Source organism: Eucalyptus grandis, chromosome 7, assembly GCF_016545825.1.
Source record: "Eucalyptus grandis isolate ANBG69807.140 chromosome 7, ASM1654582v1, whole genome shotgun sequence".
Taxonomy (NCBI): domain Eukaryota; kingdom Viridiplantae; phylum Streptophyta; class Magnoliopsida; order Myrtales; family Myrtaceae; genus Eucalyptus; species Eucalyptus grandis.
Genome location: NC_052618.1, coordinates 17958329 through 17984819, shown reverse-complemented (window position 1 = coordinate 17984819; position 26491 = coordinate 17958329). Strand labels below are relative to the sequence as shown.

At 38.6% G+C, this 26491-nt stretch overlaps 2 protein-coding genes across 2 annotated transcripts; both read right to left on the bottom strand.

The window, feature by feature from the left end:
* Positions 1–80: 80 nt before the first annotated feature.
* LOC120286248 (receptor-like protein EIX2) lies at positions 81–3044 on the bottom strand. Its single transcript, XM_039317534.1, has 2 exons — positions 2311–3044; positions 81–1869 (listed from the first exon to the last, which is right to left on the bottom strand). Exons 1-2 carry the CDS (start codon positions 3042–3044, stop codon positions 81–83), a joined length of 2523 nt encoding a protein of 840 aa, XP_039173468.1.
* Positions 3045–15868: 12824 nt separating this feature from the next.
* LOC104452874 (RING-H2 finger protein ATL54) lies at positions 15869–17183 on the bottom strand (the record flags this gene model as incomplete). The annotated part of the gene is made up of 1 exon (XM_010067371.3): positions 15869–17183. A coding segment is annotated over one exon (1011 nt), but the record flags the coding sequence as incomplete, so codon positions are not given.
* Positions 17184–26491: the final 9308 nt, after the last annotated feature.

Below are 26491 nucleotides of genomic sequence, written 5' to 3'. Positions count from 1 at the left end.
TCATTAATGGTTTTAACCAAGATAAGATGCAAGAAATTGGTTTGCAAGAAAAGGGCCAAGCTTACCTGCTAAACAAGCTCCTATCTGCGTCGTTGAATTGTTCTTTTGAACCAAAGCATGGTGATCATTGTTGTCACCGAGAATTCCTTGATAGCCCTGTCCATCGCTCGAAAGTAAGAGACCCTCCAAGATCGCTTGAAATGCAAGATGCTACAAAATCCCAGAAATCCCACTGTGAAACCAGGTCCTAATCCTGCATAAAACCAATTATGGATATCCAAATTGCCTCCGCTAGGCCTATCTCCACTTGAATTATCACCGTTGTGCCCATCCCTGCTGGGTGGCTCATCTCCAGGACATATCTTCGAAAGAGGAGCTCCACATAGTCCATTGTTGCCACGATAAACAGATTCATCATCCACAGTACGTAGATGGTTGCCGGATGGAATACGGCCAGAGAGTTTGTTGAAGGACAGATTCAGATGACTAAGGAAGTCCATGTTGGATATGCTTGGAGGGATGATGCCTGACAGTTTGTTTCTGGAAAGATCAAGAGATTCCAACTGTTTTAGGTCACCGATGTTTGAGGGTATGTGACCACTTAAATTATTCTGAGATAGATTCAAATTTTGAAGTTCGACAAGCCTAGTAAACTCTTCTGGTAACTGCCCATCCAACATGTTTACAGAAAGGTCGATTGAGAAGAAGTATGAAATCACATCACCATATATTTGGCTGGTTCCCTTTGTGTTAACCAAAACATTGAGACCGAAAATATATGACCAGTCCTCAAAATAAAGGGTGCTATCAACCATGGACAAGAATCCGTCAATACAATTGGGAATGGGTCCAGAAATGTTATTCTGTGCTAGGCTCAAGACTCGGAGATAGTGAAGTTGGCAAAATTGCGGAGGAATGCCTCCAACAAAATGATTTTTCTCTAAATTAATCATTGCCAATGATTGAGAATGTTCCCCAAATGGAGGTAACCTACCCGTGAATTCATTGTGGCTGAGGTCAAAAAAAGTCATTTGTTGTAGATTCGACAAACAATTTGGGATTACTCCACTAAATCCATTCCTATATAGGCTAAGAACTTGTAATTGCTGAAGATGGCACAAGGATTTCGAAATCTGACCATTCAACTTGTTATCCCCAAATACAAAAGTCTTCACCTTTTGCGATGCTCTCCAACATCGAGGAAGTCTCCCAGACAGTTGGTTTTTTGAGAGATTAATTTCAGTCAGGTCATTCAACTTACACAATGAACTTGATATACCACCGGTGAGATTATTACCCCAAAGTCTCAGTACTATTAACCGTGGCATCTTGTCTCCGATGTCTTGGGGAACTTGGCCATTAAGCATGTTGCTTGAGATATCCAAATGTGTAATATTAGTGGAAATGTTGTAGAGCCAATCAGGAATGTCATCTGAGATGCTCACATTTGACATCATCAAACTGGTAATGTTTCTTTGTGTTTGAAGCCATTTTGGAAATTCAGGTCCCACTTTACAATCTGACAAATCTATCTCATGAACTTGGAATGGCGGAATCCAGGTAGAGCTCACATTTAATATGAGCTCATTGGAAGAAATGTCTAAGCCGGTCAAGTTTCTGAGATTTTCAAAGTGAAGTTCGCTTAAAACTCCATATAAAAAATTATTGTGGACTTGGAGCTCCTTCAGATTCGATAGTTGCCCAATACTTTCTGGAATAATCCCACTCAATTTGTTATCATTCAGATGCAACTCTCTTAGAGATGATAGCTCCCCCAAATTGGAAGGAATAGAACCAGAAATCGAGTTCAATGAAAGATCGAGGAACTCTAGTTCTTTGAAATCTCCGAATTGATTGGGGAGGTCACCACTAAATTTATTGCCAGCAACATCAAAGATCTTCCACTTACTCCGGACACAACCGTGAGGACCATCTCGAGATGACGGAGATACTCCCGTTGAAGTAGTTACTGCTTAATTGTACCACTTGCAATTTGCAAAGATTGCTCATGTTTTTGGAAATTCACCATGTAGCGAATCTAAAGACACGTCAAAGAAGGCAAGCCTTTGATTATTCTCAACGATTGCTGTGGGAAAAGGACCTTTGATATGAAAGTTGTCAGACAGATCAATATGTTCTAACTTGCTCAAGTTAAAGATCCATGGAGGAATAAAACTTAAATTATTGGACTCGATAGTGAGGAATCTAAGAGAGGTGAAATTGGCTTGCAAAGAGCTAGAAATATCTTGCAATTGGCAATTGCTCAATCTTAAAGATTGCAAAGATGAAAGCATGTTAATGGAACCAAACCAATCTTTGGCACTCGAAAGGCCAACACCAGACATGTGCAAGTATGTCAAGGAAGATAACTTTGACATCCAATCAAGATCGTTCGAGGTTAAGTAACCTAGAACAAAGTCATTACTAAGATCCAAGTACTGTAATTTGGAAAGGTTATTGAGCTGCTTAGGAATATCTCCGTTGAAGCCTGCATATGAGAGGTTGAGATACTCTAATTTTTGAAGAGAAGCAAAGAACATTGGGATTTTATGGGTTGAAAAGTTGTTGATGCTAAGATCCAGGTGCTTCAAATACTTCAGTTCTGTTAAAGAATGAACTATGTTACCTCCCAACCTGCACTTATATGAAGGTTCAAGCATATCAATCTCTTCAATACATGGATTATGAAGATCGAGCTTGAGGACATGGCCTGTCTTCTCGTTACATTCAACTCCTTCCCACTTGCAACATTCCTCACCAGTCCATGATGACAAGCGTTTCCAAGGATCAGTGAGACCATGCTTGAACTTTAGAAGAGCTTCCCTCTCCACACCAATACAACTTACATTTGTCGAAGCAATGGAATGACTGAATTCGACAATTTGAGTGACAAAGATTGCCAACAAGAAGGTAGACACAAGGCCACCGCAAGACGCCATAGGTTCTTCAGGATCTAAGAACAAGTATTGCTTGGTCTTTGATTCACCAAGAAAAGAGTCACTACAATATATTGTTGGGGTCATTTCCTGATCACTGTCAATCATGACTCGATAGAGGATGACTCTTAACTTTCCAAGTCAATGACTTCCAAGACCCGCCACACGGTCGTAGAGGATGACTCTTAACTTTCCAAGTCAATGACTTCCAAGACCCGCCACACGGTCGTAGAGGATGACTCTTAACTTTCCAAGTCAATGACAAGTCAATGACTTCCAAGACCCGCCACACGGTCCACCCATCAAAATCAATCCAAAACGGTAACATCTTTAATCTTTGTAAAAGGGTTGAAGGAGGCCGACAAACAAAAGCGAAGAGCTTCCCCTTTTTCACCAATACAACTTACATTGGTTGAAGCGATGGAATGACCAAATTCAATTACTTGAATGACAAATATTGCTAATAAGAAGATAATCACAATGCTGTCGCAAGACGTCATAGGTTCTTTAGGATCTAAGAACAGGTATTGCTTGGTCTTTGATTCACCAAGAAAAGAGTCACTATAATATATTATTGGGGTCATTTTTTATCACTGTCAATCATGACTTGCTAGAGGATGACTCATTTTTCCAAGGCAATGACTTTCAAGACCCACCGGTCCACCTATCAAAATCAATCCAAAACTTGTATCATCTTGAATCTTTGTAATAAGGTTAAAGGAGGACGACAAACAAAAGCGAAGAAAGAGGGACGCTAATGGCACTGTGTACCTCTAAAACTGGCTATTGTTAATGTATGATCTCCAGAAATTAGTTATTGCAGGTGTCAACCATCCACCGCACCCTATTTTATCACAAAATGACCAGTATTATGAAATAGTAACTTTCATTTTTTTCTAATAGAAAAAGGTAACCCTCCTTTCATTTAAGCAACATCTAGATTAGTGACCTATAGTGTAATAAAAATGGAGATATATCCAAAAAAAATCCTAATCCTATTGTATAAATACCAATTTAGTCATAAATTTGTCAATTTGGCTAATGTAGTTAAACCTTTTAATGAATTCCTAATATAGTCCATCCAGCTAATTTAGGTCGGAAATCACTTATGTGGCAGCTCAGTTAGCACCAACCATCTTACATGGTAAAGCCAGCAGTTGATGTAGGAAGGTAATTTGAACGCCATAGTTTTGCAAAATTTTTAAATTTTTCTTTCTTTTGTCTTGTTCTTTTTTTTTTTTCTTTTTCTCTTTACTTTCCTGTTGAACACTTGTATTCGTCTCCTTCAAGGTGGAGGAGACAATGAACGCCAAATCGTCCTGAAGTTATATTTTCCTTGAGACAATATAATCTTCATTGTCTCCCGAATCACATCCATTGCTCTACCAATGTCAAGCCCGACGACGTCTCGCTCGACGGCTGGGACTTCCTTGAGACTTACGCCAAGATCCGTGATGACGGCAAGCTTCATGTCACTGTGGGAGAATGCAACGCATGGAGGCAGTCCCTTGGCTCCAGCTCCTTCCCCAGGTTAATCTCGAGGTCATCAAACTTCACAAGTGCTAAGATTTACACCATGAGCTCGTCTCAAAACACATTCTGGAAGCACACTGGCCGAAGGTGAGGGTTGCCGGCCATCACCAACATGCTAACGACCCTCAATCGGTCCTTGCCGGCAGAGGGAAGAAGATAAATATTAGAGAAGGAAAGAGTAGGGGAAAAAAGAAAAAAAAAAAAGAAAGAAAATGAGAAAATAAGTTCAAAACTACGTCATTTCATCTAAGATGGTTCATATCAGATGCCGGTTGTGCCACTTACCAATTGGATCGCCACATCAACGATTTCCATCCTAAATTGAGCGGATGGACTTCTTTGAAAATTTGTAAAAAGGTTTTGGATTACATTGACAAATTAAAAAATTAAAACTAAACTGAAATCCATGTAATAGGTTTATAAATTTTTGGGTTATTTGTCCTTAAAAATACAAAGGAGAAATCCTATGAGGGCTTTTAGATCGGTGGTTCTTTGTGCTTGTTTTTAAAGGTTGTACATTTTAAAGAAGAAAATCTCTCCATTTGAATATCCCGTGAAATAGCACAATCGTGTGAAAGAAAAGGCAAAAGTTTTTTAAATGAAAAGGAAGGAAAATCTTTGCAAAATTAAAACGTTTTAGGAAATTGATTCAAATGTTTATAGCATTACATGCCAATTTGAAAATTTTATCTCTCCATTTGAATAACCAGTGAAATTGCACACTCAGTTTCTTTATTTAAAAAAAAAAAAGAAACAAGCAAAAGTATTTTATATGAAAAGGAAGGAAAATCTATGCAAAAAATTAAATCGTTTTAGGAAATCGAATCAAATGGTTATAGCATTACATGCAATTTGAATGTTACGTTCTTGTTCATTATTTTTTCTGTAAAATCTGTTCCGGATGCCAAATATCAATGATTTTATTGTTCTCGAATGTATCCTGATTTTTTGGCCAAATTACATGGGAAATCGATAGCTCAGCGGCGCCAGGTGGTCGGCGAAGTCAATAGCTTGGCAAGTGGAGTACTGGGTAAAAAAAAAAAAAAAACTCTTACATTTTTCATGTACTAGGTCTCATATATGCTATTTGGTCTAGATAACTAATCTCATATCTACAATCAATTTTCCGCAATTATATGGCAATGAGAGGCTTTTTTACATGGGCAAGTGTCAAAAAATTATTGGTGAAAAAAAAAAAAAATGACCGGTGACTTTTTTTCTTAGATAACATGTTGCTATTTATTAATAAAATATATAAAATGACCAATTCTTTTACAATTTACAAATTATCGGTTTTTGTTCTAACTAATTAACTTTTATATGCATGATTTAATAAAAGTTTCGAGTATATTAACTCTTCTATGAAACTTTCAACCTAAATTAAAGCAATTTACCAACTTTTGTCAAATTGAATTGCCAACTTGTTTGGAATTACCAACTTCCATTTGAGACCATGCTTGAACATAAGAAGAGCTACCCTCTCTGCACCATTATGGCTTACATTGGTCAAAGCTTTGGAATGACAAAACTCAATTACTCGAATGACAAAGATTGCCCATAAGAGGATAGACACAAAGCCAACGTAAGACGCCATAGATTCTTCAGGACTTGAGAACAAGTATTGCTTTAATCATGTGGATAATGGTCTTGATTCACCAAGGAAAGAGTGACTATAAATTGTTTTTCAGGTCATTTTCTGATCACCGGCCATAATGACTTCTTAATGTACGACTCCAATTTTCAAAGTCATGCCTTCGGAGACCAGTCAAACGGTCAACCCATCAAAGCCAACCCAAAACGTATGACATCCTTATTCTGCAATAACGATCAAAGGAGGACAACCAAAAGAGAGAGAGAGAGAGAGAGAGGAAAGAGATGATGCTTACAACCCTATTCACCTCTTAAGACTGGCAATTGTCAGTGTATATAAATTTGTCATTTTCAGACAAAAATGAAGTTGGAAGCTCAATTCAGAGAAAAGCAATGGCATGAACAAACAAAAAATTAAAAACATAGATGATAAGTGGTTGACATTTAATGCAAGGAGTTATTTGCATACAGAAGTCGGTGTCCGGTCGAAGCAACCTAGTTGGTAGTTGCCATAGTCGCCATGTATCGTGGATCAAGCGGTTGCCACCAAAACTGGAGAGTTTTAAACAAAGTGTCTCAGAAAGGGTTCAACTTCTCTTCAAGAACATTAAAGAGGCTTAGGCGTTGGAAGAAAACAAAGCCCCCGAGAGTTTATCCATTCAATTTCCTCGTGCTTTCGCTTCTTGGTACATTTTAACTTCTATATTTTCCTTTTAATATAGTTTCATTTCAATATCCTTTAAATTTTTGTCCGATTTTGCATTTCATTGCACTTAGATTAGTAAATTCATCACTCCACCCATGTCTCGTTCGCACGCTTTGTGCTTGGTTGTGCAACCACAAAGTGATCTTGATCGCTTTCCAATCATCAGAAGCTCCGATTATCTTAGACTTACGTCAATCTTTGTCAACATCATTTTGGCATACCCAGGCATATATATTTTCATTGCAATTATATAGCAATGAGAGGCTTTTTTTACATTGGTACGTGTCAAAAAATTATTGGTGAAAAAAAAATGATCGTTGACTTTTTTTTTCTTAGATAACGTGTTGCTATTTATTAAAGAATGAAGGAAAATCTTTGCAAAATTAAATTGTTTTAGGAAATTGATTCAAATGGTTGTAGCATTACATGCCAATTTGAAAATATTATCTCTCCATTTGAATAACCATTGAAATTGCACACTCGGTTTTTATTTTATTTTTTTAAAAGCAAAAGTATCTTCTATGAAAAGGAAGGAAAATCTATGCAAAAAACTAAATCGTTTTAGGAAATCAAATCAAATGGTTATAGCATTACATGCAATTTGAATGTTACTTTTTTTTTCTATTATTTTTTTCTGTAAAAACTTTTCCGGATGCCAAATATCAACGATTTTATTGTTCTCGAATGTATCCTGATTTTTTGGCCAAATTACATTGGAAGAAACTCTTAGATTATTCTTGTACTGGGTCTCATATATGCCATTTGAACTAAATAACTAATCTCATATCTATAATCAATTTTCTGCAATTATATGGCAATGAGAGGCTTTTTACATTGGCAAGTGTCAAAAAATATTGGTGAAAAAAAATGACCGGTGACTCTTTTTCCTAGATAACGTGTTGCTATTTATTAAAAAAAAATCTATAAAATGACCAATTCTTTTACAATTTGCAAATTATCGGTTTTTGTTCTAACTAATCAACTTTTATATGCTTGATTTAATTAAAGTTTCAAGTATATTAACTCTTCTATGAAACTTTCAACCTAAATTAAAGTAATTTACCAACTTTTGTCAAATTGAATTGCCAACCTGTTTGGAATTACCAACTTCCATTTGAGACCATGCTTGAACATAAGAAGAGCTACCCTCTCTGTACCAATATGGCTTACATTGGTCAAAGCTTTGGAATGACAAAACTCAATTACTCGAATGATAAAGATTTCCCATAAGTTTTTACCCAAAAAAAAAAAAAAGATTGCCCATAAGAGGATAGGCACAAAGCCAACGTAAGACGCCATAGATTCTTTAGGACTTGAGAACAAGTACCGCTTTAATCATGTGGATAACGGTCTTGATTCACCAAGGAAAGAGTGACTATAAATTGCTTTTCAGGTCATTTTCTGATCACCTGCCACAATGACTTCTTAATGGACGACTCCAATTTTCAAAGTCGTGCCCTCGGAGACCTGCCAAACGGCCAACCCATCAAAATCAACCCAAAATGTATGTCATCCTTATTCTGTAGTGACGATCAAAGGAAGACGACCAAAAAAAAAAAAGAGGAAAGATAGGATGCTTACAACACTATTTACCTCTTAAGACTCGCAATTGTCAGTGCATATAAATTTGTCATTTTCAGACAAAATGAAGGTGGGAGCTCGATTCAGAGTAAAGCAATGGCATGAACAAACATTAAAAACCAAGATGATAAGTGGTTGACATTAATGCGAGGAGTTATTTGCATACAGAAGTCGGTGTCCGCTCGAAGCAACCTGGTTGCCACAGTGGCCATGTATCATGGATCAAGTGGCTGCCACCAAAACTGGAGAATTTTATAATTTTATGCCGCCTCTCATATATTTCAATTTTTGAATTCGAATCTTTTCTATTCTACAATAACCTTCCAAAAGAAGAATTCCAAATCTTCAAGTAACGTTCTCTTTACATATGCACGTATGTGTCCAATTTATTTGCATTTTTTTCTTTTTATCACTCTCTATGCAATGTATGATTTTTTTAATTTTTTATTTCTATCCATTTCATGTGCTCAAATATTTTTTTAATAGGATGGTTTTACTTAATCTTTCAAATGCCGCATCCTTGCGTACACGTAACACGAGTGCTCGTTTGCTAGTTTTATATAAATGAAAGAATGGAGTGAGAAAAGAAAAAGGAACTCCCAGCATCGCAATATGTTCATCACATTCTCTCAGAGCCCAACTTGCAATTCGATTATAACGGGCTTAGTTGAGCCCAACATCATCTTCGTACGTCAAACTACTAATCAAAGTTAGCAAACTGCCCTCTTGACTCCGCATCGTTAGGCTTTTGGTGGACTCGGATTTATCGAACTGAAAACATATTGTAAAAACCCGGGCCCACGGTATAATATTGTCCGCTTTGGACACTGAGTCCTCACGGCTTTAAAACGCGTTATACAGATTAAAGAGACCCACGCCTTTATAAACTAGCCCCAGGACTCCCTCCCAAAGCAATATGGGATGGGAGACATGCCCTTAACCTCACTCGCGTACTACCAAAGCGATCTCAGTCCATCCATTCCTCCGTACTACCCGGGTCTAGGTCGTCACATTCTCCCCCCGCGCCTTAAGACACAGCGCCCTCGCCCTTAAGGCGATCTCAGTCCATCCCTCCGTACTGTCCCAGGTCTGGGTTGTCACACATATAGACCACATTCACATGTATCATTATGAGCTAGAGTGTATAAGTTGATGTCGATAACACTTGACACGTAATTGAGAGTGACCCATCACACCTTACATGATTCCCCCAGCTCGATCCTCATTTGTTTTTTATTAGCGTTAGTCGAAACCCAAATCCATCTTTGTCCCCCCTAAGTGGGTTTCATTTGAATTGGTCAAGGGAATTTGTTTTTTTATATATATTTTATCTTTTTCATCCTTCCTGACAGTTTCTGTTTAAATTGAAATGCTATACAATTCACATACTCTTACCTACATACATTTGATGCTAATACTAAAGTTATTTGCACATGTGCAAAAGCATTTGGAACTTGTTAGGAAGATTTTTTTAAATATGATTTACATTTTAAAGTTGGACGAGACAATTATTTTTGGGGACAATGTTGTTTTCCGCTCGGCCAAGTTATTTACCCTTTCGTCTTCTCCTTAAGTTTCCATTTCACATGTAATTTAAGAAAAAGTTGATAAGTTTAACTTATACATACATTAATACCCATGGCTGTACAAAGCCATACCTATTAAGATCTCTTAAAATAATCTTGCCAACATAGACGCATGTGCATATAAACATAGATTTAGATTAATGTGTTGAGAGAAAGATAAAATTCAAGGAAGTGAATAAATTTACGAAAGATTCAAACTAATTGTCAGATGAGGGAAATTTGAATTCGATTTTGCAAAATAAAATATTGATGGGATAAGTCGGTAAGGTTGGATCAATTTGGTTACAACCCATTATCATAAAAAATAAAAAAAATAAAAAAAATGCTAACAACAAAAATGCGCTTTTCAAAGAATTCTACGGAAGTTTGTTGAAACAGGACATGCTATAGGATCGATTTATCATCATTCTCATATATATTTTAAAAAATTTATAATCCTAAATATTCTCACATGAATTATCGATTTTCTTATATTATGATGAGAGTGCTGTATTTTAATATTTATAAGTGAAATATCTTGTTTCTATGATCACCCAAGGAAAAGCCCCAAACCTCCCCTAGTTGACACTGATTGTGGGGTTATGAGATTGCCTCGATTAGCCTTTACTTCTTTCTTAATTCGTCAAAAAGCTACTGAAAATGATCGATCCAACCAAATGTTTTAGCCTATTGGGATTTCCAAACATTTGAAGAGAAGGCTAATGATTCAACATATTTCGATGTCACATGGAGTTGCACTTTGTCTTGTTAAACTTTTCAACCTTTCACTGTTGGGAGAACATCTCACGATGCTTGTTTGTCCTGATATAGTTGGCTGACTTCATTCCACATTTACAGGTTCTCATCACGACAGTTCAGAAGACTATTATCAGGGTAGTTTGACTCTTGAAATCTATTCATACCGGAGGCAATGGCGAAAAGTGAAGACATCCCAAAGCCAAATAATGATTTCGTCCATGACTATCGTTCTTACAACTACCTTTCAAGTCCTTACTCTTAAAGAATTAAAGTAGATACATAGTACTTCTTTTCTGTATTAATTTCCTGTTGCATCCTCGAAAGTGTACTCGAAAAACATACTTCATCCCGCAAGGTTGGAACTTCAATCAATTCCCTTACATTGATATCATATTTTGCCAAAAAAATCAATGCCCAACCCCTTTAATTATGGAGCTTAGAAAGGATTGTTGTCCAATCACAATTGAGATTTTGAATAATGAGAAATCATTGAGCGACACATAAATGTCAATTCAAGAGGATTGTTGTCACCAATGACATTTTCTCTAAGTGACACTAAATGTAATTGCGTTATCTTTTTCTTCTTCTTTTTTTCAATAATTTTGAAAGCGTTGCCTCTAGTAATATTATTAAAGAGACACAGTACTTCAATATTAGACAAACCATTGGGTAGCCAATCATGAAATTCATCTGTAATACTTGCATATGACATGTCTAATGTTGAAATAGTTCTCTACATTTGGAGCTAGTTTGAGAATTATGGTCTCACTTTGCAACTTGGACATGAGACTCTCTCGAATGTGGAAAGGAGAAGCGCAAGACACGCTAACATTTACAACAACTTCATTCAGGAAAACTAATAGCTTTGGTCAAGCTCGAGATTTGTAAATTGGATTTCGCTTTCAACGCCATTCAAAAATCAATGTCCATCGCCTCCGGATTGGATAGTTGGCCAATATTTTTTAAAACGTTCCTGCTTAATTCGTTACCTTCAAGATGCCACTCTCTCAGAGATGTAGCTTCCCCATTGTAGAGGAAATAGGACTAGAAATTGAGTCCCAAGACATATCAAAAGATCATTTTGAAATTTCCAAATTGAATCGGTAGGTGACCACCGGAATTGTTATTAGAAACATCTGCATTCTTCAAGTTACTTCATCCACAAACCAAGGCACCGTCTTGCGTCAGAAATCCACCTACTTGAATAACAAAAAGTAACATAAGAGCATAAAATCTTAGAATCTCAAAGCTAGTTTAGGACGATTTAGCTCTCCGCAATTTCCCAACTTGGCTTTAGATGAATATTTTCCCCACTTGATGGCACGATTACTGTTTACGAACTAAGATCGATGAAGGGTTCCGGATGTGTCTCTGGTGAGTATTGACGCCGGCAAAGCAGCTTCCACCAATTACTCGACTAAAAATAAAACAAGTGTATGACAGAGCACAACCGGTGCAACTTTGAAAACAGAGACCGGTGGCGTGAGTGGTGCCGGACGACTTTTGGAGGCAGCGGCGAGGACTTGAAGACCAGAAAATTCTTCAATTTATAGGAACTTTCAACCATCGTGTGAGTGGTGATGAGTGCTCTGCTCTCTGTTCTCTGATTCTGTTGTGGCCTAGCGTATGGTGGCCGGCGATGGAGGCTCGACAGTGGCTTTTGTGTGGACTGGAGTTGACTTGAGGCCAGCGATGGTGATACAAGAGAGGTACTGAGAATCAGCGCTATTGATTGAATCGAAGTCGGGCACTTTCACTTTCATTTCCGTCCATCGAAGAAATGAAGGATCGATCTCCATTGAGCTTCAATCATGGCCGTTCTTCTCGAATCAATTCTTGAGGCTAAAGTCTGCTCTCGAGAGGATGTTCGTGCCGGTGAAATTATCCAAACCAGGGTTTAGAACGTGATTTTCAATTTATAAATAGATTATTAGTTTTCCGTTGTGAGCGCATGTTATTGTATTTTCAATGAAAGGGGGCCGTGAACGCCATGCGGAAGTGCGACGTGTGTCATGGATTTCAGTAAACAACCAGAGATGTCGACGTGATAATCAATCATATCATTGTGTAGTTAAATGATTAGAAACGTCATAAGAAGTGATTAGGGAGACTTGTTTTGAGGGCCTTTCAAAATAATTTAACCTGGATGGTGATAGGATCATCCAGCTTATGCATCGGATATTCTTTCTAACAAGCACGTTCAACGTTGTTTCCTTGGTAAGAAAATTCAGAGAACATATCTAGCCACATGCTTAAAACAATAACAATTTGTCATTGGCCGGTCCACGCACGCAACTAAACATATTCATATTGCGACGCACTAGAAATTGACAAGAGAGGAAAAAGAAAAGTCGAAGGCTTGAAACACGTTCTATTTATTGCTTTGAACGTATTTTCTTCAGTGCATCTAATAACCTGAAGCAGTTCTTCAAAGTAGGGTAAGTTTCTCCAGCTCTCTAACTCTTCTGGTACACATGCCCAAAATAATCAACAATGGCTTCAACCAAGATAAGATGCAAGAAATTTGTCAGCAAGAAGGGGGCAAGTATTACCTGCTAAACAAGCTCCCCTACGTCTTCGAAATGTTCTCTTGAGCCAAAGCATGGTGATCATTGTTGTCACTGAAAATTTCTCAATGGCCTTATCCATTGCTTGGAATTAAGAGACCCTCCAAGATCCCATGAAGTGCAGGACGCTACAGAATCCTAGAAATCCCACCGTAAAACCAGGTCCCAACCCGCATAGAACCAATTGTGGATACCCAAATTGCCTTTGCTAGGCTTATCTCCGTTGGAATTGACACCGTCGCGCCCATCACTACCGGGTGGCTCGTCTCCAGGACAAGTATACGGAATAGGAGCTCCACAGAGCCTGTCATTGCCACGATAAACAGATGTATCGTCCTTGGTGCGCAAATGGTTGCCAGATGGAATATGGCCAGAGAGTCTACTGAAGGGCAGATTGAGATGACTAAGGAAGTCCAAGCTGGATATGCTCAAAAGGATGGTACCTAACAATTTGTTTCTAGAAAGACCAAGAAATTCTAATCTTTTCAGGTCACCAATATTTGAGGGGATATATCCACTCAACTTAACCTGAGAGGGGGTCAGATTTTGAAGCCTAACGAGCTTAATGAACTCTTTTGGTTTTTGCCCATCCAACATGTTTGCTGAAAGATCGATTATGTAGAAGTATTGAAGCATAATTCCATAGGTTTGGCTGGTTCCATTTGTGTTAACCATAACATCGACACCATTCATATAAAAATAAATCGCAGGACCATCCGCATTAACCATAGAGAAGATCCCGTCAAAACATTTGGGAATGGGTCCAGAAATGTTATTCTATGCTAGGCTCAAGAATTGGAGATATTTAAGTTGGCAATATTGGGGAGGAATGCCCCCAACAAAGCGATTTAGACCTGGTCGAGGACAAAAAGTCATGATTTCACAGCTTATATTTAAGTAATGAATTTAGAAATATGATTTTAATTTATTTATAACATTTGACTTGTATAATAATGGATTTATATGAATGAATATCAGATTAAATTAATTGTGAATAAAGGGCTAATGCGTTTAGTACATTAAAGTAATCCAAGAATAGTAGATTAAATGAATTATGGATACTGAACTGCAAAAACCATTTATTGAAGTAGTAATTTTAGATTGATTAATTATATTTTTACAATCAAATACAAAATAAATCAGATGATTCAATATGAAAATATTGTCCTTAAGAAAAAAGTGATTTAAGTAAATGCATGGGTAAGGAGAGTCCCATACAATATTTATAACATATGCATTCAATTCCAGTCCCTCAATATTTTTCTCGCAAATAAGCAAGAAATATCCATTTCATTGACATAGTTTACCAAATAAAGACATCATCCTTCATTCCATTCCATTCTATTTCTTCCCGATTCAATTTTGTCGTTCCATCTCATTCTATCATACCAAATACAACATTAAATTATACCGTAATTGGGCATGGCTAGTACACATTGCGACAATCAAAAATTTTCACGGTATGGATCTATCATTTTACCTTAACTACGCTGTAATTTTGGAATGTCGTTTAGCAAGCATCTCAATCTGAGCGTAAGTTTCACGCATTTACAACAATTCATACTAACTTAAGTATCGACAAGTTCTTTTGTAACGCCATGCAAAAAGTAGAGTTTCCATATTCATGATTGGAATGACGTTCAAAAGAATTCAGATACAAAATCAACCCTAAATACACATGTTACTCGTGCAACAGAGAATGTGTGAGAATAATTTTACTGGCAGTGGACCGACCGAATAAAGCCTGCTATGGATGTATATATAACTCATCCTACATTCAATTCTCTGAATCTAATCGAGGGGATCGTATCCCTGTGCCTCAAGACCAAGAAAGTGCATGCTCAAGGAATTCAAGATACAATGCTAGGTTCAGAAAATACTAGCACTCAGAGAGAATGAACTGAAAAACTATAGCTTAGCTTCGCTGCGCAGATTGAAGAAAGAATCACCTCAATTCAAGGAGATGCTTGAGAAACAAGCAAATGCCAACAGAGAGAAAACAGAACAACATGCCCAGAACAGTGTGCAAAGAGACTGAGGCCTGATCGTTTTCCCAGGAGTCAATTCGTTTTCCCCCTCTTTGGGTTTAATCAGAGAATCCAATGCCGAAGCATGCCGCTGCCGACTTTACAGCTATGAGATTGCATATCGAAAACAGTAAACAAATTCTCAAGTAATGACAACTATGAAGTGCATCGAAATGGTATTTACGCAATCACAATGCGAATGCAACATCACCACCTATTTTCATGCCACGGCATTTCGAGATGGGAATGATTCTGCAACTAGCGAAGCAAGGCATGCTTATGTTCCTCAGGACAAAACATCGGAGGATCAAATTAGTACTTGACATGCTGCTGCCAGCTTTACAGCTATGAGATTGCATCTCGAAAACAGCAGATGAATTTTCCAAGTAACAACGATTTCGAAGCAGCATTTAAAGGGTAATTACACAATCGTGATGCGAATGCTACATCACCCCCTCTTTTCATGCCGTGGCATTTTGAGATGGGAATGATTCTGCAACCAGCAAAGCAGAGCATGCTCGTGTTGCTCAGGACAAAACGTCGGAGGATCAAATTAGTACTTGACAGCAGCATTTTTCTGTGACCATAGTACTTTCATCCTCCCACTAAAGAACTCAATTTAGCAGTGACAAGTATGTAAAGATGGTATACAGCCTTCACTCCTTAGGACAAAAGCTTTACTTACATTTGATTTGAGCTCTTATGGAGAACAGAAGAACAAAATCGCAAACCGTATGATACATATTCCGTTTATTGGCGAGTCGGATTCCTTTGAATCAGGCTCACCTATGAACTTGGCAAGCTTCCTGGCGCCGTCCTCTATCGGTTTCTGGACACCGGAACTGAGCAAAACACAGAGAAGAACAAGGCCAACTTGTTTCCTTTCTTCTCCTGCCGAGGCCAGCCTCTCATAGAGGAAGAGCCAAGCTCCTGCTTCGGCCGTACTTCGAGAACAAGAACCTCCCGCTTGAGGAGAGCGACCTTGTTCTCGAGCTGGATCCACTCGCTAGTGATCTTCCGATCGATGAACTGGAACTGCCCATCGACCTCATCGGTTGCTTCTCGCAACTAGCATTCCTCTTGGGGACGATAGTAACGGCAATTCCCTGATTTTCTCCGGCCAATTCAGGACCAGACTTCCTCGAGGATCCTGATTCACCTCGAAGAGCATTCGCCACCGCGAGACTGATCTTCAACGCTGACAGAGAGTCCAAGGAAACGGATCTCCTCATCGGTTGCACCTCGTTGCTCAAGTCCTCGATCCTCTTCCTCCCATCCTCCAAGTCCAATTCACCATCCTCCTCGCTCTCGCTCCTCGGTTCGGCAACCCTTTCTGCTTCTCTCCCCAAACCATCATCGATCTCCTGAATTCCCATCTCCCCTGCAGAAGCAGAGCTCTCCGCGTTCGGCCGCTCCGGCGGCAGAGCCTGCGCGGCGATAGTGACGATAGGCGCACGGCACAGGGGGCAATTGGTGTGCGATCGGAGCCAGGTATCGATACACGGGACATGGAAAGCGTGGTTGCACTTCGGCAGCAGCCTGAGAGTCTCGTCTTCCTGAAACTCGCTCAAGCAAACAGAGCACTCCGTCCCTTCGATCAGCCCCTCGCCCTTCTTGTACTTGCACGCCGTGATGGCGCTTATGACCGACGGAGGGAGTCCGACGGTGCGGATGTACCAGATCGGGTGGTCCAGGACCGGCCCCTGGTCGTGGTCGAGGAACTCGTCGTGGACGACGCTCGTCTCCGGCTCCGCCCGCGGCGGTCCCCTGCCCCGGGCCGCGGCCGGCCCGAATACCACCTCGCGTACAGCGCGTAGCACACGACGAGGACGAAGAGCGCGGCGAGGGCGGCGAAGAGGGGGATCAAGAACGGCGACAGATGGTGGGGCCTTCCTCCGTACGCGTCCAACGAGGGGGGTTCATCCTCCGGCGGACACGGCGGCGGCAGAGGGATGGGCGGGAACATGAATTTGGATTTGCAAAGGTCAGGGCAGGCGACCAAGCAGGGCGGCAGGCAGAAGCCTGAGGTGTTCAGTTGAGCATGGCAGACGCTTTGGCAGAGGTTTGAGAAGTTCGCGTTGATCGGGTCGGAAATGAGCAGGCGCCTCAGATGGTGCAACGAGCCCATCATCGTGGAGGAGGAGGGGGTGGCTATGGAGGGTTCATGCAGGAGTTTGAAGAGAGAGAAAGGGCATGAACTTAGAGAGAGAGAGGGTTAGGGTTAGGTTGAAGTGGTCCTGGTTTGAGGAAGAAGAAGGAAGGATGAAGGGAGGAGGAGGAGGAGATGGACAGGCCAACCACCACCGAAGGAATAAAGCAGGGGGAGGCGTTTTGATGAAGCTTTGAACGTTGAAGGTGGAAGGAGAACATGGGATGGAAGAGAATATCAAACTTTTCTCTCTCATTTATTTATTATTGTCCTAGCAGTTTCTTCTTTGCTCAGCCGCCTGTTGTTGACTGGTGGTTTGATTTTTGGGGACAGTCGCGGCTGATGAAAATCAGGGACTTTCGGGCTAGCTAAAACTGGGATTTAGTCCGCTTTTTTATTTTTTTTTTTTCTTTTTCGGACGTGGCGGTCCAATCGCGAAGGTGCCTATCGTGTTTTCACAGGGATCACGAGTTTGAAATGCGAGAAGCGGTCGAACCGGATGTCCCGTGGAAGATCCGCTCTTCGAGTAGGGATGTCGGTAAAGCTGGAATTCACGAGCTCGGCCTTCTGGAGAATCTCGAATTTCAGGGAATTCCTCTAGGATCGTGACTTTAGGGACGGTAGCTATCATGCAAATCGAGATTTTCAGACGCGATATTAGATCTCTATAGTTACGTTCGAGTAGGATTACTACGATCGATTATCATTTTTAACTTATAAAAAGATTCAAATTTTCTATGCATTACTTTAAAAAATTTATGAACCAACTTTTCGGTTTAGCATTTTCTTTTTCTCTAGGGGGAAAGATAAATTTGAGAAGGAAAAAAAAAAAAACAAGAAGTAATTCTTGAGTTACGTGAGCTGCAAGATTGAATTATGCAGAGAACGACCAAAAGAAAAAGTAAAAGTCATTCTTGGACAGGCCCCTAGGTTTTATCTTTATTTCTTTTGGACAATTTAAAAGTTATGTAAATATTTTTCTCAAGTGTAAACACTGGACCCCTAGGTATGATAAATGTACTCGTGCATTTTTGTCAAGATTCAAATCCCGATTGCATAGCTGGACCCCGCAGAGCCATGCCGAAACCGAGGGTGAAGCCAGTTGCTCGAAGAAACGTGACTTGACCTATCATATTTCCATTTAGTCTCTTCACGTGATGACCACGAATTCGTGAGTCTAGTATGTAATTTAAATATTCTTAGAGATATAAATAATTCCATAGAATATCCCTTGGCAAGTGCAAGTTCAAGAGGTTGTTCATGGATTATATATATTAGCTTTCATTTGTTCTTGTTTTGGATAATATCTTTTAATTCGAATTACAATGATAATATTTTCTTAATCGATAATAATAGTAGATTTTATAATCGCTATAAAAAATAGCAAAGGCCCACAAATTTTTGCATGAAAGAAATTGAATAAATGTCACGTACTTCAGGCACTATGTATGTTTGCTTTGTCTAATTTCTCATTTGATATCAAAGAAAGAGCATGCACATTGTATGTGAATGGGGAAATAGTGGAAAAAATCAAATTTATAAAGAAAAAAAGAGCGTGTAAAGATTCTTTTTTCTGTATAACCATATAAAGGTCAAAGAAAACAATTAAATTGATTTCAAATTTAGAATGTAAGATATTTATTTGATAATTTTGAAGAAATCAGTGGCCATTTTTAGATGTGAGGGCACATATGGGATTATAGTGAAAGTCATGTTTTTTTAGACAAAAAAAAAGTTAGGGGTAAAATTGGAATTTGACCTAAATTGAAGGAGTTCTTTTTTAATAGAATTAAGCCAAGAAAAAGACAAGTACGATCAAAAAAAAAAAAAAAATTTGGAGTTTTTCTAAAAAAAACGAAGACTTATAGATGATAAGTTGTTTGGTTGACCAGACCTATGCAAAATTTGAGTGGATTGGATTCACTTCACGATTGTTCACCCTCATAAAAAACGACAGATCTCACTAGCTACCACTGCCAAGCTCAGCTACCCCAATTTATGATGGAAATTGAATGGGGAAGGTGCAAGGGCACAGACAAAGTCGATTGCCTTTGTCCTAGGTTGCGGATGGGAGAATCTTGCCAAGTCTGCGGGAAAATGATTTGGTGATAGGAGATGTTAGGATGAACAAAAATCGGATTACGGATTTCTATTTTTCGCCATTCCCAACTGGAAACGAATGAAGGGTTTCTGTAGCCCGGCCTGTTGATTGGTAGGTTATGAGTACGGATATTATTTGCTTTTGATTTTAGTTGAATTTGCATTCAGACGGTACTTATAATTTAGTGTTCATCAATTAGAGACATGTCGGCTACAACTTTTAGTCTAGCGACAGCTACAGAGATGGTACGATGACTACAGTTAGTGGTTATGCGTGATTGATTCAAAAGAAAAGGAAAGGTCGGAGGGAGGAGATAAGATTTCTCTCAATTTAGTGATTGCTAGGTATAGGGTGCACATCAATATAATATAACCAAGTATCTACATACAATTTTTTATTAATTTTTTTAAGCATAAGCCTCAAAACTATTGGTGAGATTAAGCTCACAAAATTAAGGGACACATATGATGTGTATATAATGATAAAGACACGTCGGGTATCTAGGTATAATTTTATATGAATTAAGACATTTGCAAAATGCTCGAGTCTTCCATCCCTGTCTCCTGCCAAACCCTAACATCAACCACTTGCCAAGATGACCCATCAACGAGTACACCAAAATCACTACAATCGACCACCACCAGCTACCACGAGCACATTGACCCTCACTCATGGCCCATCGCTCTTGTCCCCGTGCGGACCACCTGGGGCAACATGTTCAAGGGCAAGGCTCGGAGAGAGAATGGAGAGTCGTAGGACGTCTTGGCAATTCACATCTCTCTTTTAATTTCACTGTTTAAACCATACAAAAGAAGAGTTAATTTACTTATTAAACTAAATAAAGTAATGCTTGCTCTCGCCCTTTTGCATTGCAGTCGAACATCAATTACATCATGGTTTCATTCTTGTTGCTATAAACCACTGGTAAGGACTGACTTTGTCAAAAGATGGACAAAAACCTAGGAAATCCACTTCCTCACGGATTCATTTGTTTAAATAAAGGAAGCATTATCTTATTGCCTTGCTGGTGTGAAAAGGTTTTATTTTTTGGTCTACCGTAATACATTAATTATTCCTTCATTTGCAGTTTCTGCATGATTTCCGATTTTAATATTATATCTCCGAAGAGATGATCTGTCAATCACTCCACTTGAAGCTTCGAGCATCATCGCTGTGGGACATGTGATTGTTGCTTATTCGAAATTGTTTAAGTAAAAATAAAGAACGTGGCAGTGGCAAGAAAGACAGTCGAAGTTTTGAAGTTTTATATGCAGGTCAAGAAAACCCGAAATAATAAATAAAGGGCCAAGAACTGAAATGTCTTAGAAGTGACATTCAAATAACTCTGATATAAAATAGGGATGGTCGATTCCCAATCTAAAAAATGGAAACCGACCCTGTGATTATTGATTCCAAAAAATTGATACCATGAACCGGTCCAATTTTTTTTGGTCCAAAAAAATAGGTTTTATATAATCGTTGCACCATTTTATTATAAAAACATATATAGGTCAAGTAGTTATATTGTTTGTTCATGTTAAAGGTCATGGTACAATTCTCCATATGTGCAAAAGTATTTTCTTTACAACATGTTATCCATATTTAACAAAAATAAAACCCGTTTACCATATTTGGGTCATTTATACTACGGTAATGAATTTTTTTTAGCATAATCCAACACACATTTATTATGTGATTAGTCTTTTTTTATATATTCACCACGTGTTTTAACCGTGTGTGATGCATTTTTAAATCGGTGAATATTGAGACATCGATTCTCGGGGAGGTTCTAGATTTGTCGGTAGAACCGAACCCAGTACTCACCTCTTTCCTAGGTATGGACACGCACATGAAATTGACTATTATGAATGAGTTTAGGAGCATATTTTGAAATTTCAAAGAATAAATGCATACAGTCAAATATCAATATCTGTCGCGTTTCATAATTAGTTGGATGCCACAAAAGAAAAAACCTAAAAAGAAATGGAAAAGGAAAAATTAGTCGGATGTCCACACATCATGCGGTGCACAACTATAATATTTTATTTGCGCGAAATTACTTTACATCTAGTTGGTTGCGTAATTAGTTTTGATATAGTTAGACACTTTGATTTTTAGTTGAGCCTGATGAGGAGGCAGCAAAGATTGATCCTCCGTTTGGAGAAAACATTGAATCAACTTTTCATACTTCATAACAAGCCCATAGGTATTCACTGAAAATGAAAAAATTTAAAATATTTTTCAAAAAAATGATCTTTTGTATCACTTGCAAAAAATAAAAAAAATAATAAATTTTTATAATTTAGGAAAAATTTAGATATAAATTGTTACTAATAATGAAAAAAATTTCCTAACTAATTATTTCAAATGACATAAGTGATTATTCTTTAAAAAATATTTTTCGAATTCTTCATTTTCCGTAAAATAAACACACTCTAAGTAATCATCAACTGACCTCAATATAAAATTGAAATTATATGAATAAGTTTTTTAATTTTGTGTTAAATTAACCCAATTGCTTTGTCAAGTTAAAAGCTTAAGTAACACGGAAGAATTTGATGTTCTATATGGCTTCCATAAACAGATGTGAGGAGGTTTTCTTTCAAAAGTCTCCAAGCCCTGAATCAGTAGTGACATTAAAAGCAGGATGAAATAGAAAGGACCTGAAAGTAGGAATGAGCGATTCTAGTAGACTCTAGTACACGCGAATGTTAGGTGGCAGGCGAAAAATATCGAGTCGGAGTCACTAGAAATCAAGAGAAATAAACAGTGATCAATTGTGAAGAATCATCTCAATTGTCATAAATTATTGAGTAAATGCGTGCGTTTTGTTTTTTTATATGGCTGGAGGGACTATTGGGTTTGCCTAACTAAAAATATAGATGACTTGTGTGCGGTGTCTGTATATCCCATTTATTAAATGCAAGTTCTCACTTTGATGCGACACGCGTCAACTTCTTGTACTAGTGGGAAAAAGATATGGGGCTTGTTTGGCTTGCGACACTTGCCACACTTAGGTGGGGAAATTTTAGAAAAAGGACCGTTCTTTTGGAAATTTGAGTGGATTGGATTCACTTGAACGACTGTTCCCCCTTTAAATATAAAACGACAAGTTGCACTAGCCACCAGGCTCAACCACCCCAATTTATGATGAAATTGATGAAAGGTGCACGAGGACTGAGAAAGTCGATTGCTTTTATTTAGTCCACCCATGGAAAATCTTGGCAACCAAGTCTAGGGCCATATATATAACAGGAGATATTGATATAAAGAAACATTATATTACGGATCATACTTTTCGCCGTCCCTACCTCGAAATGGAGGAAGTTTTCCATGACCAACCCGCCGGGTTATATTTATGGACATCATTTGCTTTCAATTTTAGTTAAAGTTGTATTTGGATGATGTCTATAATTTAAGAACCTATCAAGAGAGACACAAATGGTATCCACATATTTTACTTTAGCTTGTCGACCATGTCGCCGTCTCTAGCTCAACCAGCCCTACCGCTAACTTTTGTCATGCCTATCGCCTCTCTCCCTCTCTCGTACACACTTGGATTGAGCCTTGCATTTTGTGGATTGTCGCTAGCTTGTTGATGACCGACGAGCTTGTTGCGGAGATGAGAGAGGGATAGAGAGAAACTTGTCACTAGGTTGTTAACAAAGGTAGAGAAGAGAGAGAGAGAGGCTTGATGTCACGAGGGGCCATTGAGCACGACATTTGATGTTGGTACGACTTGGAACTTGATTCAATAACCAAGTATCTACATACTTTATTATCGACAAATTTCTAGGCAAAAATTCCATAGATATTGGAGAGAGCAAACTCACAAATTCGAGGGATGGAGGTGATGCGTTTATAGAGATCCAAGGCATGTCGAGTATCTGCTTATCATTTTTAAATGAAATAGGACATTTGCAAAATGCTCGGCTCTTCTATCTCACCCGACAAGCGATGAGGTTGGGCAATAGCAACAATCTGATGTTTGCCAAGATCTACCATCAACGACTGCACCATTAATCACTGCAATTAGCCACCACTGTCATTTCGTTGTTTGTAAAACCCTACACGCGACTGCTAGCACATCGTTCCTCACTCGTGACCCACCACTACTGGCCCCGTGCGGACCACCGACGGCAAGGAGGGCGGCGCCTGGAGAGAGAATACAGAGTGGCGAGGCATTGTGGCATCTTATGCCCATCTTTTGATTTTCAGTGTTAAACCACACAGAAGAAGAGTTGATCCTCGTGCTAAACTACTGAAACTAACGATGCCAAACCCTAATTACATTATAATTTCATTTCGTTGCTAGACAACATAAATAAGGATGAGACAAGACGGAGCCCATGGTTGGAAAGAGAGGGGCGGGGTTTCACCACCTACAAGGGTTGTCCCCGGTAGTCTCCATCCCGTGGAGCGCCAGCAAGACTACATTCCTTATTTTAATATGTCAGTGCTTGCACGCCCTGCACCCCTAATTGTATGTGTATATTTTTCTTCTCCATAATACAAGAAATATCAACGATTTTATAGTAAATAAGGGCTTTAGATTTTAAATCATTCTCACATCAAATTTTCCCCCGAAGGCCATTGAATGTGTGACAATTGTTTGGTATGACTTTGTCAAAAAAATGGACAAAAAGCTGTCAAATCTATTTCCTCACGCATTCATTTTTTAACATAAAGAAGGCATATATCATTGCCATGCTGGTATGAAAAGGTTGCTTCAGTCAACTATAATCCATTTTTTTTTTACAATTTGGAATTTCTGCATTATTTCAAATATTACTATTATATCACTGAAGAGATGACTCGTGGCTCTGAAGTTTTATATCGGGTCAAGAAAATCATATATTATAAAATAAAAGCCAAGAACTTTAAAAGTCCTAAGTGACATCAAAATCGTCCAAGACACCATAATGTTGACTATTATGTATGGATTTAGGATTTTGTTTTGAAATTTCAAAGAATAAATGCGATCGGTCAGATGTCAATATTTGTGGCATTTTCTTAACTAGCTGGATGCACGCGCGCGGAAAAAACACTGGAAGAAGGATGAAGTAGAGAGGACATGAAAGGAGGAGCGGACAATTCTAGTAAAATTGAATTCCAAGCGACAATTGAAAAATCTCGAGGTGGAGTCATTGAAAAACAAGAAAAATAGGTAGTGATCAATTGTGGAGGATCATCTTGATTGTTGTAAATTACAACAGGTATTTTCATTATACAAGTGTTTTTCATGGAATTTCTTTTCTGTAAAAGATTGATGTTTGAATGGTCGTTTGGCTTTTCTAATTGATAATACAGATAGATCAATTTATTTGAATTATTGTGCGTAAGCATAGAAGAAAATATCATATGAGAATAAGGGAAAGAAAAAAAAAACAAATACAATCAAGTTCTTACTTTGGTGTGACACATGTCGACTTCTTGTACTTAGTGGGAAAAGACTGGATGATGATGAGCTTTTCCGTTGACGGGGATGTACATGAAATTCGAGTGGATTGGATTCACTTAGAACGATCGTTCAAAAATGAAAACGACAAGTTGCACTAGCCACCAAGCTCAGCCACCCCTAGTTTATGATGTAATTGATCGAACGTGTAAAAGGACTGAGAAAGTCGATTGCCTTTATTAGCCTATAGATGGAAAACTTGGCAACTAAGTTTGGGGCCATGATGTGATAGGTGATAATGGTGGAAAATTGTCCAAACAAGTATAAATTTATTATATAAATATCAATTCAATTCTTCAATTTTATCCTCAACTTTAGAGTGAAATTTCAAAATAATCTTTAAAATAGATTTTCACCAAAGCTTGTTGATGTGGCAATGTGCCGTGTAGGACGATCAACGACTGCTAAACCACCACATTAATGTTTTCCTGTAAAAATTTACTGAAATGACTTCATAAGAATATTGCTTAAAGTTTAGGACTACATTAACAAAATTGAAAAGTTTAAACTGAATTGGTATTAGTACATGATATTTAGGATTGATTGGATAATTATTCTGAGATATTAGCATAAGGGTAGACTGAATTACAAGTTATATTTTTCATGTCCCTAGCTAAAAATGGAGATAGGATTCTACAACCAATCTATTGATTGGCAGGCCGTACATACGAACACCATCCACTTTCAATTTTAGTAAAAATTTACATTTGGATGATGTTTATAATTTATAGCTCGCCAATCAAAGACATGTTGCCCACAACTTTTGGTTATGTTCATCACCCCGTGCCGCCATCTCTAGCCAAAAGCCAACACTACCCCATAGCTTTCGTCGTGCCCACCACCTACCTCTCTCTCTCTCTCTCATTTGCAAAGCTTGCCGTCGCTAGTGGTCATCGAGCACGCACGGCGGCTGAGGTCGGCATGGCTGAATGCTAGTACAGCAACGCTGTGGCAACGAAGGTGGTGGAAAGACTACGGTCGGCGGTTGTGGGCCATTGATGCATAGAAAAGGATGTGAGATTTTTTTCAATCTAGTGATTGTTAGGCACGTGGTGCACAATCAACCCTTCAACAGATGAAATAAGATGAGTTCGGAGGTGGTTGGTTCTCTTAATCAACATTACTTAGAACTTGATATAATACCCAAAAATCTACCATCCTTTTTTAATTATTATTAGTGATAAACCTTGTAAGCACAAAACTCATAGAGCTTAGTAAGACTAAGCTCCCGGACTTGGGGGATAGATGTGATGTGTATATAGAAATGTAAGGAACCTCAAGTATCTCTATATAATTTTAGATGGAATAGGACATATGTGAAATGCTCGACCCTTCACTTTGCTCTATTTTACTCTTTCTCTCTCTCCCTCTCACTTGGCAAGCAGAAGGGTCACCAATAGCATCACCCTAGTGTTGACCGCTTGCGAAAATCCCCACCATCGATGACTGACCCCTAATTGCAGCAATCGATCACCCCCGCTATTTCGTCATATGTGAAAACCCTACTAGCGACAATAAG